We start from the raw sequence: 14645 nt of genomic DNA, 5'->3' as shown, positions 1-14645 counted from the left end.
CAGATTATGACATATTTGATAGATTTTTCATATTTAAGCTTGACTTAGAGCGCCTTTAATGACAAACTCAGTTCCAATCTTTCCCATAAACTATTTTAATCGACTGAAGTAGACACTTAAGAGGTGAAAAAGTGTCAAAAATCTTTCATCAGATGGACCTGAACTTTGAGGCCAAAATATAGTATCTGCCCTTACCGGACCTACTTCTTTGTGCAGGAACAGGTGGTACATTGTATCAGGCTTATGTTTTTAATGTTTTTTGTCTTTAGGAATTATTATTTATAAAAATTAACGACAGTGTGAGTGCTAAAAATATATATAAAAATGAAAACAATCAATGACACAGCAACCTAGAAAAAAGGAAAACACTTTATTTTATTTTAGTTATATTGAGGAAGTACACTACTAATTCATGGCTCCATTGCTTTCTATATTCAATTCCACATTTTTAAGCAGGCACAGCTCATTTGTTTTAAGTTCAAAAAAAGTGACAATCATTGCATGCCAAAGCAATACTTTATAACGTCTTGTACTGAAATAAAACCCAACATACCTAGCTAAGCATATAAGAAAGAACTGGTTCCCAGTACCTCAGATCTGACAAACAAGCAAAATGCAGCCTCTTTTTTGTAATTTCATGCATTTTTTATTTATTTTTTTCAAAATTACAAGTCAAAAAGTGTTCTACAGTTATCACCAGATATTCAGATTTCATATGTGACATTCTTATTTCTGAGGTTTACTGTATTACACCAAATTTAAGTGAATGCAATATTTTGCACCCAAACTTTAAAAAATGAACCTTATGATCTTAGGTTAATCAAATATTCAGGTTAACATTGCACCTTATAATTTTGATTTCACAAAAGCTTTTTCAACATTTCATGTGTGTATTCATCATGTCAATACATTTATTCTTCTGAGAAAAATTATATTGCATGATCCAAAGAAATTATATAAAAATTAAAAACCAATTGTTCAGAGAACCATTGATGGTCTTTCCACCAGTAAGGATGTTTTTTATATGAAAATATTAAAATTCGGTTTTAAATGTCAATTTTAGCGTCAAATGACAGCTTATTGGACGCTGATTCCAAAAATATATGGTTTCTATACAAAAAGATATACATAAGGGATATCATTTTTTACTTCCAGTTTAAAAAATGTTATTTCCGGTATGTTTTGATAGTTTACGTGACACTGATTCCAAAAATAGATGGTTCTATATACTTTTACATTAAATTAGTACAAAAAATGGCTACTTCCGGTTTACAAAAGGTCACTTCCGGTTGACTTTTTCAAGGTCACATTGCTTGCAACCTTTTGCCAAAATTCCCATGGCTTTATCATGTATATATAAGAGGAAAAAGCAAAGGTCAAAATCTAGAACGTTAAATTTACCTATGACCTTGAGCTCAATTTCAAGGTCATCAACCAAGGACCTCAAATCAAAAGACTGTAGGCCTCTACTTTATATTGTTAATGAGTTATATTACCATACAACTAATATTAGATATAAAAGGGGGCAAAACTCGCATTAAATGTTACGTACCCTTTTAAGTAAAATTTACATGTTACGACATGTCGCAACTAACAATTGTGTGAAAATATTTTGTCGATATCTTGTATGATTTCTGAAAATAAGAGATAACAAGCCAAAATCAAAATCTTGAACATGACCTTGACCTTTGACCTTGACCTCATTTTCATACTATTTGAGCAAGGGCCTCAAATCAAAAGACCCTAGGCCTCTATCACTTATGGTTTTCCAGTTACAAATTTATTTCACTTATTTCAATACAAAAGGGGAAATTACTCTCATATGGGGTCTTCGTAAAGCTTCGGTCAAAATAAAACGTAACATCCTGAGGATATAACGAGCAATTTGGAAAAATAAATTTGTCGCTTTCTTTTATGGTTGCGGAGGAGATCTGATAACAAGAAAAACAGTGTTTGGGGAAATAACTCTTACAAAGAAAAGTGTTCGGTTAAACAGGGTGAGTTTCAAAAGCGTATAGACTGTATGATCTCATATACAAAAAAAACTAAGCGACATCTTTTGAAACATTTTTACACCCCAAGAAAAAAATTAGGCGGAAGAAAAAAAAAATAATCAGAACAAAATCAATAGGTCTTTCCACACGAAAGGTGGAAAGACCTAATTATCGGATATTATTGAATTTATTACAATAAAAATTCCTTTTATTTCGTCAAATTATTGATAGGGCAAATAAGGTATAGTTAATAAGACACAATTCCATCGACCCCTACCCCCCCCCCCCCCCCCCCGCCCCCCTTTCCCCAAAAAAAAATAAATAAGCTACAATGAACAAAGAATAGCCGACAATTGCAATTCCGTTGCATATTAACAGTAATGACTCGTCATTAGGACTAAGCTAGATCTTAATCACGACTAAGTAATTCGTCAGAACGACTAGGGTACTCAATTGGTCAATTGTGGATCGTTAAAACGATGAGCTTAATTGTTTTAACGAGTAACTTAGTCTTGATAATGAGTTACTTTAGTCGGTAAAACAAACCACAAAGTCGTGATGACGAATTAAACACCACACTAACACTAAATGGCTTCCGTATACTGTTGCACATGTAACACACTTTTGTTTTCCTTTTTAACTTTTTAGAAATACATAATGATTGCTAAAATCATTGTGTAATTTACTATATAAGCATTATATTTAACACCGTATATCGTCAAGTTATTGAAATTCCAATGGGGACTAACTGTGAACTACTTATTGTGGACCTTTTTTGTATTGTTATGAGTTACAATTTATGACTAAAATCAACAAAGACCCATCGAAACAACATTTGATACAAAAATTTATCAATACATTTAGATATTTGGATGATATATAGGCTCTCAATAATGACGAATAAAGTATGTATGCTAAAGAAATGTATCTTGTTGAACTTACTTTAAATAAAGCTAATATTTACAATGGCCACTGCACTTTTCTTGATCCTGATATCTATATCAATAACGGGAAGCTTAATATAAAAAACTAAGATAAAAGAAATGATTTTTCATTTCCTATCGTTAATTATTCATTTTTAGATGGTGACGTTCCCTTTTCACCATCTTATGGTGTTTATATATCTCAACTTGTACGATTCGCTCATGTATGTAACAACGTGTCAGATTTTAGCGAGAGAAAGTTATGTATTTCTGAAAAATTATAACACCAGGGTTTTCGATATCACAAACTAGTCAAAACTTTTACTAAATTTTATCATCGGTATAAGGAAATAATTCGTAAATATAACTCAACCTGCAAACATCTGGTCATTAAAGATTGCATATTTTGGCTTTAATATTGATTCACTTATAGGGTCTTTGCATCGGAATTAAACACATTTATTCTAAAACCAGTTGTTGTCATGACACGGGTTATGTTCTCCTCATATATTTCATGAATACCAAACCCCTAACAGGAGGGATTGATATTCATATGATGAAACTTTCAATCAGTTTAATTGAGGTTTGGAGCTGTCATGTCAGTAACTGTTGGTAGTCTGTTGTTATTTATGTTTTATTGTCATTTTATTGTCATTTTGTTTATTTTTTGTTTATTTTATATTCTGACATCGGATTCGGACTTCTCTAAAACTGAGTTTTACTGTGCGTATTGTTGTGCGTTTGTTTTTTCTACATTGGCCTGTGCCAAGTCAGGAGCCTCTGACTTCTGTTAGTCTTGTATGATTTTTAATTTTAGTTTCTTGTGTATAAGTATGACGTTCGTTATCACTGAACTAGTATACATATTTGTTTAGGCGCCAGCTGAAGGACGGATCCGAGTGCGGGAGTTTCTCGCTACATTGAAGACACATTTGTGGCCTTTGGCACATTCCCTATTTCCATTCTCAATTTTATACAATATATAACTCATATTGTCTAGCTCGAATGTACACAATATATAACTCTTGAATGTAACAACCATGTACAACTCATATTGTCCAACTATGAAAAAAAACATCTTATACTTACTCATAATTTTAGCTAGCTCCTGTACGATGAAATCATGCTGATTATGATTCCGAATTGTGACTAGTCCACCATTTTCAAAAGACTCACATTTAGATTTAGCAGCATTTAAATTTTCGATATCTGTAGACATTTTTACACATAAATTGGTTTTTCTGTTGTAAGTATAGTCATCTGGACAATTTGCTGAAAAATTATAATACAGTTTTTGTTTAGAAGTATATGTACTGTACTATAAGTAAGATTCTGTCATTATGGAAACCAACGTGCTGCCAAATTATATGTTGTTCCTTTTATGTAAACATGAGTTCCTTTCAAGATTTTAAATGTTACTTCTTTCATAATTTTTTTATAAGGCCGTATTATTAGGTCTTTCCACTTTTCTGTGGAAAGACCTATTGTTTTTCTTCTGATTATTTTTTTTTTCTTCCGCCTAATTTTGTTCTTGCGATAAACATTTGTTTCGCAATATGTCGCTTAGATATTTGGTATATGATATCGAACCGTTTATGCACTTTTGAAATTTACCCTGCGTAAACGAATACTTTTCTTTGTAGGAGTTATCTCCCCAAACACTGTTTTCCTTGTTAGCGCATCTCCTTCGCAACCGTAAAAGATTATGACAAATTTATTTTACAAAATTGCTCGTTATATCCTTCGCATGATTTGTCCTATTTTGACCGAAGCGATATGACCGCTCCATATGAGAGTTATTTCCCCTTATGCATCTGATATAAGTGATATGAATTTCTATCTTATAAATCATAAGTGATAGAGACCTAGGATCTTTTGATTTGAGGTCCTTGGTCCCAAAAAATGAAAATTAGGTCAAGGTCAAAGGTCAAGGTCATATTCTAATATTTGAATTTGGCTTATTTTCACTTATATCCAAAGACTGTATAAGATATCAACAAATTATTTTTACTAAATTGTTAGTTGCGACATGTCGTAAGATGTAAATTTTGATTGCAAGCGTACGTTGAATGTAAAAGGGAGTTTTCTCCCCTCTTGTATTTAAAAATACGCGTTTGGTGATATAACTCATTAACTAAATATAATAAAGACCTATGGTCTTTTGATTTGAGGTCCTTGGTTTATGACCTTGAAACTGATCTCAAGGTCATAGCTTAATTTGACGTTCTAGATTTTGACCTTTGCTTTTATTCTATATGTATACATGATAAAGATATACAACTTTTAGAAAAAGATATCAAACCATTTAACCTTGTAAAAAACAACCGGAAGTGACCTTTTGTAAACCGGAAATAGCTATTTTTTTGTACTTTTTAATATAAAAGTATATAGAACCAGATATTTTTGGAATCAGTGTCAAGTAAATATTCAAATATAATCGGAAGTAACATTTTTCAAACCGGAAGTAACAAATTATCTCCCTTATTTAAAAAAAATGTATGGAAACAATATATTTTTGGAATCAGCTTACTAGGAGCTATCATTTGATGATTGAAATGACATTTTAAACTTAGTTTCACAACTTTTCATATCAAAATACATTGTTTTGATGGAAAGACCTTCAATTGTTCTCTGAACAATTGGTTTTTAATTATTTTCTGTATTTATGTCTTCTTATTAAAATATACCATGGTTGATGCAGTTTCATCATACATTAAGTGCTACCCTATATAACCAAGTCAATAATCCTGACCACTTGATTTAAATAAGATACATTATGACCTTTAAATGCTGGTCTGATTATTTGAAAAAGGGATCAAATGTGAGAAACAGCAAGTTAGCAAGGTGAGATTTGTAAGGAAAGGGAATGTTTTCACGTAAAACGTGCGATACTTTCTGTGTGAGATTGAATGTTGGAACTGATTTCTCAATAGATAGCTATGCCATAGACTGATAACTGTGTCTGCAATGGACGAGAACAATACACCCATTACCTGTTTCTGATTAACTTTGAATCGTATCATTAACAAACCTCATCTATACGACTGAAACTATCAAGACAACATTATATGCAATTATATTTTACGCTCGTAAAGTTAAAACAGTATTTTACAAATAAATTGAGTTTTAGTGAGCAACTGTCAAGGCGTTTGTAAGCCATCTCCATAAAAATATTATAAATTATAAAAATTTAGATCTTTGACCGAAACTGACAATATAACGGCACCGTAAACGACTGTTTTACAAATAGGAGATTAAACTAGCTATAAACCATGTTTATCCCACCATTTTCATCGGGAAAAGCCTGTGCCAATTCGGGAATGCGGCAGTTTATTTTCCGGTGGTTTCGTTGGTTCACACGTTGGATTTGTCAGCTTTTATGGACTTTGGTATAATTTTTGATACATTTTGGAAATTCAATACAATTCGATCTCCTAATTACAGTACAGTACAGATTGAAATTTTGATATCTACTAGTTGACATTGTGAAATCCAGATTTGTACCAGGACAATTTCGAAATGTACTAGATATTCTAGTTGGATTCAGATTATTACTTTAAAAATGATTATGTTAACTGATGTTGCTTGCTTAGAAGGAAAATAATGTAAATCTGTTAATAATTCAATACCTTTACAAATAAAATCTGGTAATTTTTTTTAATTCTTTGATTTTTTTTATTTAAAATAACATTTGTTAAAAACTTTTGTTTTATATCATTTGATCTGCTGACAATTATGTCCTTACGATATGTACAATAATCTGTATTCCATTTGTTGTACAGTTTCAAAAATATACCAACTAATAATCGTCAGAGTAGGTCCTGTTGTTGTTAATTGTAAAATCAAGGCTTGAATATATAAATTTCACAGAGAAATTATTGTCAACAGGAGTCAAGTAAAAAAGATTGAGCGCTTAAAATTTGAAACATTAATCTTTTTGAATTAAAATTTGATTGGTTACAAACTTGTAATTATAAGTTTTCATGCGAGACATTTTATGAAATAAACTTTTGTCACTGTTCACCTTAAAGTGGCAATAATTTCATGAATTCGTTTTTGGTTTCAAATGTTACTATTTTGTCCTTCCTATGTTTTAACATATTGTATATACCAAAAAAACTTCAAACTTCAATATTTCACTTACACTTTTTATCTCTGTCCAACATTTTTAGCACTTAAAAGTTTGATGAAGCGTGAATACTTGATAATTCCTTTTGATATTCCATCTGAGTTTGATGTGCAAGGAGTCGAATCGAGAATAAAGAGACTTTTCGAATATCTTGGCGATACAGCTTGTTAATGATATACCGCGGTACGAATTAGGATCAGTCTTGTTTTTATTTCCAACTTTGAATAACGGTATATTTATACTGGTTTTCCAATTAAGAGGAGTATAGCGTGTTTGTATTATTAGGTCGAATAGATTGCATAGGTGTTTTTGCAATGCTTTACCACCGTATTTTACATGCTCATATGAAACGTTGTCTTAACCTGTAGATTTGTTACATAAATTCTTACAAATGTTGAAAATTTCTTCAAACTCAAATGGAATGATTGGAGTTTTTGTTTCCCTTTGCGCTTGTCGTATTTTATTCACTTCATAGTTAAAAAAAATAAAAATTGTTTAATTTGTTAACTTGCTATCAAACTGAAAATTGGATTCAAACTGGTCCGCCTATGCTTCGCATACTTCACTGGCTTTCGTTTGTATGAGTTATTCCATTTAAATACAGTTCGCGACAAAAAGTTTTCTGTTTAAGTCTGCATTTTTAAAACCCACCATATATAATTATCTTTGATCGTTGTCGACAGATTGTTTCAGTCTGTTGGCAATGTTAATTATACGTTAGTTGTAAGCTTTATCCATTTCATTTCTGTCCGTTTTATATGTTTATGATCAGCAAAGAATTGATCGCAAACCTCAAATTTTCATTATTTCATGCGTGAGGGGATCGTTTCTGATTGAGGACATCGTGAATGCGTGAGGGGACGTGGAATCATATCTTTATATCGAAACTTTGAGTAGTTTAAACGATTTTGTTTCTTGCTACAAATAAAAGTTAAAATTTTCCCTATCAGCCCAGTATATATTTTTTTTATAGAAAAGAGTTATCTCCCCTTGAATTGCTTATTTGAAGAAAAAAAAGAGGTGACAATTATTCCACTCAAGCACAACCGGAAAATCCTCTCGCGGTTTTCATTGCAGAACTAAATGTTCTGCGTGTGTAGATTACCAGCCGTGTTTATATGTTTCACAAATTGCTTATGTGGGAGTGTTTACTTGTCAGCTATTTGAATAGCAACTTGATAGTCTTATAGAAGAGCTCGATATCTTCTATGGTCGATAGTAGTTACAGCATATGAACAGACCATAAAAATTGTGAGACTGCAAATGAATAGTCATTAACTGAATTCATTTCTAACGCTTTGGTTCACGAGACTTTGTCAGACATAAAACTTTCGTATAAGTTGTTACTATCAGCATGACATTATTCAATGAGCAAAGTACACGCGATAGGCTTGTGATCAGAAACGTTAAATACGCTTCAGTCGGGGACAAGCACATTGTAAATATCTCGTGTATTTTTCGCTATTTGTAACTACTGGTATATGATATATCCCTGTTTTAGGACCATCTTCATGAGATTGAAATGTACATACAGGACCTTTGGCAAAGTCCTGAACATGTAATGATATACTGTTATTTTCAATAAGGAGACTTTCAAAAAATTGACTACGACGATCCTGGGTAAACGAATATCGTGGTCCACCAATCTTACAATTGAAATCGCTAAGAATATACACCGTCCCGTACTTTGAATACGAGTTGTACGTGTCCATTAAGTATTCAAGTAGGTTAACGAATGCTTTCTTAGGTTGTGTAATTGCTGGCAGTTATATAGACAGAACAAATATACTAGGTAAAATAGGAATGTTTCAGTTCGATACAACGTATCCTATGGCTATAAATAACTAATGCTGTGACATACGGAAATAAAGTTTTAGAGACCAAGATCGCAACACCTCCACATGCGCCTTAATTGTATTTTTCTGGGCAGTGTTATTTGGCGCATTTTCCAAATGCTAAATAGTATTGTTTGTCGATTGAATTAAGGAAGTGGAATTTTGCTTTTCTTAGCCAGCGTTCTGATTAACAAATAACGTCAATCTTATTATCATTTAAACATTCCAGTAGATATGGTACCGCGGACATTATTCCGCGACAGTTCCAACATGCTATGTTTCAAGCCATTAATGGTTATTCGGTCTTTGTAGATAGAAAAACTGACCATGGAAGCCATTCATTCAGGAAAATGCCTTCAGGCCAAAAAGACGGATCCCGTATGAAGGTTTCATATTGAGCATCGATATTAAGTTGTGCAGAGGCTGTTCGTCGATTTTATTAATCAAAATATCATAAATGTGTTACATTAACACCGCTTGTAGCGAGATATTCACGCACAGATTATTCACATGAATTGTGTTTGTCGAAACCACCTAGTACGTAGAATCTGGTTGTCTTGTTGTTTTTAACAAATCCACCAAAATTCTCAACGGTTGTTGGATTACACATGGAAGTTGGAAAATTCACTTGCATATTTGTATTTTGTTCGTTTCCAGTTATATTGTTGTTAGTGCTCATGATTTTCTTTTCTTTTGAAGGAGAGGGAGCTGGATTAACAATATTGCTTTGTACAGGTATGTCTGTGACTAAAACGGACCAATTCGTTACATCAGAGGATTTGATGTGTTTTGTTTGTGAGTCAACTAGAGTATTTGACAACTGAAAATGGGAATGTTCATTTATGGAATTCCTTTGAATAAGTTCTGTGGACTGACCCAAACCAGATTCGGTCACATTGCTATTATCGAATGTTTCAGCTGAAGGTATAACTTGTTCAGATTTAGATTTTAGGATGTGTGTGTACTTTTTCTCAAAAGTTTTATCAAAAGAAACACAAGAGACCTAGTTGGTAAATATCATGACATTTTCAAAAAAAAATACACGATGCTCTTGTGGTTAATATCCTAGTTACTGACGTTGTTTTCTTATCTTATTTAAGGGTTATATAGTTTGTTCTTATCATTAGTCATTGTTGTTACCATAAGGATTCAACGAATCAAATTTGTCAAAATATACAAATTAATGACATTAAATTTTCATTTTTATTTACTCTTAGAATCTTTGAATATGATTTATATTTCATTCTGACCTAAATTGTATGAGGAGAAAAAATGCTTCTGTCTTGGTGGGAAATGATATTGTACATAGTAGATATTGGAATTCTGACTTGTACCATATCCTGGAATTTTATAAGACTTAGTATAGAACAAAATGTCAATTGCTCCTATTAGATATTTAGATTTTAATTTGTACTAAGAGGATTTTAGATCTTACTCATAATTTTGTTATTTGATTTTGCCATGTGATTATGGACTTTCCCAATTGATCTTCCTCTAAGTTCAGTATTTTTGTGATTTTACTTTTTAATACTACTTTGCGATATACCATACATATCAGTTACTGACTTTCATCATTTTAAAGTGCGCACCCCATTTTTTTAATGTTATCTCGAAAAGACAGCAAAACTTTTACAGTCATTCTTTATAATTTAATTATAAATTCAATTTTACAGTCCGATATGAGGTTTAAATAGAACAAAAGAACTCGACCTCTTATGTTTAGAAGGTAGAAAAGTGTAATGAACTTTGTATACAGTTCTCAAGATGTCACAAAAGTTACTTTCCGTAAAGTCATTAAAAATATTTGCATTCACGTTGTTTAATTTTCATATTGTACAATTGTTCACAATGCAACATGCAAACAATCGTTTTTAAAACGACCATAAGTCAAGCTGTTACGTCATTTAGGGGGTCCTCTTATAAACTGCTACTTTTTTTTTTGCTCGACATAGAAAAAATCTGAGAAAAATTACGAAAATTGAGAAATAAATTGTCAATCGTCAATCGTTTAAGGCCATTCCCAAAGTGGCACACCTAAATTTTACATTAAGACGCAACTTCAAAGTTGGATGTTTTATGACGGGGTTTTGTTAATTAATTTACGCATCGAACACACCCGTCCTATATATGTAACATCACATGACTTTTAAGTGATTAAAACTATTTTTTTTAAATGATATTTACATGCTTGACATGTTTTTTTCTTAAACAATTACAATTACACCGACAGTCATAATTTCTGTAATATTAAAAGAAAAAGTTTTGTTACACATTTTGTTACACCTTAGTTATACAGTAACCCGGATTGGTTGACCATTGTGAAGTTGAGTTTTTGGGGTAGCATAGATTTATATCGTTGTATTCCTTTTGTTTGTGTGAACCAATTGTTGTTCGGAATTATTTTTATACATCATTTATTGATCTTGCAATTACTTGTAATTTAGTTTGGGTCTTATTTCTTGAGTGTCATATTTTGGCTATGTTTGTGTTCGATCATACAGTATAATAAGTCGGTAGTTGCCCGCGAATGGATTTTGTTTTAATTTTGTGTGACTCTTTGCTTCTTATTTGTTGATTGCAGTTGGTTTTTGTTTTGTGTCATGTGGAGATATGGTGTGATTTTGTTTTTCTTTTCATGTGTTTGCATCTTAAATTGGGATTGCACTGAGTTATTTCATGATTTCTTTTGTGCTATATTTTCGATACATTTTTAGTCTATCTTATTGCATCTTACAATTGTCAGACGACATAATGTGACACTTTTTTTGTTCGCCAATATTATTCATACGATTCATATGATTTGAATTTACTATTTATATCTTTTTCTTTTCTTAATAGTTTACCTTCAGTCGAAAATTTGCAAGACATTAAGAGTCTTTACTTATTTAAAAGTTTTACATTAGACTCAATTTTATTGTAGTTTATCACATAAAGACTCGATTGTATTATAGTATTTTACTTGAATAACCGTCCCACTGTTAGTTCGAATTCTTTTGTTAGTTCTTCACAACTCAGAAACAGATTCAAGGATTTCCTTACATTAATTTTTACCTTATACGGTAGCTCACTCTATTTTTCTCATACATGCTCACTATTACATGTCAAGTACTATAGTAGTACACCGGTGTCTTCATATATCATGTACTACACATGCGTATATATATTACTCGAGTGTGAAACATTCAACAATAACCTACCAAAGCAAGCCAGTAAACAATCCATCAACAAGGAAGTAAGTTAATCATTTAATTTTAAAGGGGTATGGTTTTCTCGTCTGAGCGCGAACATTTATTGTCCGCCTCCATCAATCAACTATTTGTTTTCTTTCAAAACTTAACACTATAATGTTTTAGAAGATCAGAATTCATAATGTTCTTTTTGGTTTTAAATTTTGCCTAACAACAATATTTTTTCGAAAGAATTTTGGATCAGACGATATTTTTTTTGAATGAATCTTACCGCTCACTCTTTTTCGCAATTTGAATGTTAACTTTTCGTTCCCGTATGTAAATAACCAGCACAAAGACTTTCATTAATTTTTTTATATATACATTTGAAGACTTCCATCGCACTGTTTAAACCAATATTCAGTGGCGGATCCAGAATTTTACATGGGGAGGGGGGCACTATATTCTTGAAAACGTTGTTCTGATACATACTTACCTCCATGCTATTGTCTCACGTCTTCAGTCTCTGCACCAAACACTTACAATCAACCAAGCCGTTGCTAAGACGGTGCTTAAAGAGCAGGGGCTTAGGTTAAAATTGTACTTACTAGACAGTCTTTGATAATCTGTTACAGTTTTGTACAAGAGTTAGTCCTTTGTTCTTTTAATAATAAAACGGAACTGTTATAATGTTATGGAAAATATCGAGTTTGCTTGATATTGACAAATCAAAAACTCAAGTCACATGGTAATGGTTGGGATGCTTAAACTGTTGACATATTCTGTAAGTTGACAAATGAATATACTAAAGACCTTTTTGGGGTTTTTAACATTTACGGTTGACTGGCATATTTTATGTAGAATGTACAACCTGTTTCATTTTAAAAAAAATGATGATTCTAAAAAATAACGAAAATTAAGCATATGCTCTTCTAACTGTTTTTGAACAGGGCTCCAATTTAAAAAAAAAAGAGTTCAGATAATTAAGTTCTTTGAAGAAGGAGAAAGGGGAAAACAATGGCACTGCTATATCATCTCAGAAATTATATAAATTATTACCATCAGTATTACAAGGCTATGAAGGATGCATTCACATCTCTTCTGTTATGGATACGTTTGACAAATTTTGTATATAAATAAAAGAAGTTCCTTTTGTGGCATAACTATATTCATATAGATTATTTCTCCAACATATCTTTATATATTGCTTTCTTTAGTTCAAATTGGAATCTCAGATAAGCATCTGGTACCCTCTCCTCTCAGTTCCATGCCTCTGGTCGACATGTGTACTTCAGAATAATTCCTGACTGTCAGATGTATAGCAAAACTTTCACATAACTTCTTGATAAAACTGCTGTCTTTCTCCCTTTTCGACACTGCAAACAAAAAATCGAACAGGCAGCTAAAGAGGGGGTTGCAACTACATTTTCCCCGTACACACGGATCGGAACTAAGAGCTCTTTCCCGGATCAGGCACTGGATTTATACATCAGATGCGTCACAAAATATAATAAAATTGAGAAAGGAAATGGTGAATATGTCAAAGCGACAACCATCCGACCATAGAGCAAACAACAGCCGAAGGCAACCAATGGGTCTTCAATGTAGCGAGAATTCCCGCACCCGTAGGTGTCCTTCAGCTGGCCCCTAAAATATGCATAATAGTACAGTGATAATGGACGTCATACTAAACTCCGAATTATACACAAGAAACTAAAATTTAAAATCATACAAGACTAACAAAGGCCAGAGGCTCCTATATTATTAAATATACTAGAATATAAATCGAAAATGTTGAACTATCATTTATGTCTACGAAACCACAAGATCCTACTTAATTGGCCATGTTTTCAAATCATATCAAATGTTTCATTGGTCTTCATTTGTTAGAAAAATGTACTGAATTAATTGTTAGCTAAATTATCAATGTTAGGTTATTGCATATTCTACAGAGCTGTATCTTGAACTGATGAACTGAAAAAGAGGGGATGGGTATACGTACTAAACTTGTCTGTATTTTCAACATATCTAACAAACATGTGAGAAAAATTAAGTTTAGAATACGAAATATCTCTCTCATTCTGTAAACAGATATTGTAGGATTGTTAAGGTATTTTGGTGTTTTTAAAAGACCCCCCCCCTTTTTTTTGTAATAGACACCACAAAAAAACATTTAGTTAGGATAAAGAACTAATAAACGATAGTCCAATAATGTAAGGCTTTAGAGTTTCATATCATTTACATTCAACATGTTTATCGGATTTTGTTTAACTATCAATGTTGAACCATTTTTTTTATGAGATTTTTTTTAACTACCAATGTTCAACATTGAAAGTAAACAAAAATTCGATAAAAACTGTTAAATGTAAATGATATGAACATCCGGTCTTATATACACTTTATGGCTATTTGTCCGCCATTACTGGATATTCCACAGGTTCCCGTAAAATTTTGACGTCATAAAACAAAATATGTGACGCCACAATGGAAAAGTGATTGTTGTTGACGTCAAAAGTTCAAGCGGCCGGGTCAGCCGGGATTAGCGATAAGGTGTATTAAAGGACAATATATAAGACTTCTGAGGTTCATGTCATTAA

At 32.1% G+C, this 14645-nt stretch overlaps 1 protein-coding gene across 1 annotated transcript in view; it reads right to left on the bottom strand.

Annotated features, from left to right (window-relative positions):
• LOC139490357 (alpha-N-acetylgalactosamine-specific lectin-like) overlaps positions 1-14645 on the bottom strand; it is a 34608-nt gene that overhangs the window by 1093 nt on the left and 18870 nt on the right. Inside the window, exon 3 of the mRNA XM_071277170.1 lies at positions 4007-4189. Coding sequence (XP_071133271.1) covers positions 4007-4189 — 183 coding nt within the window. The remainder of the gene's footprint in view (positions 1-4006; positions 4190-14645) is intronic.

This window comes from Mytilus edulis, chromosome 9 (assembly GCF_963676685.1).
Source record: "Mytilus edulis chromosome 9, xbMytEdul2.2, whole genome shotgun sequence".
Classification (NCBI taxonomy): Eukaryota; Metazoa; Mollusca; class Bivalvia; order Mytilida; family Mytilidae; genus Mytilus; species Mytilus edulis.
Note: the sequence above shows the minus strand (reverse complement) of the source record. Positions and strands in the feature narration are given on the sequence as shown.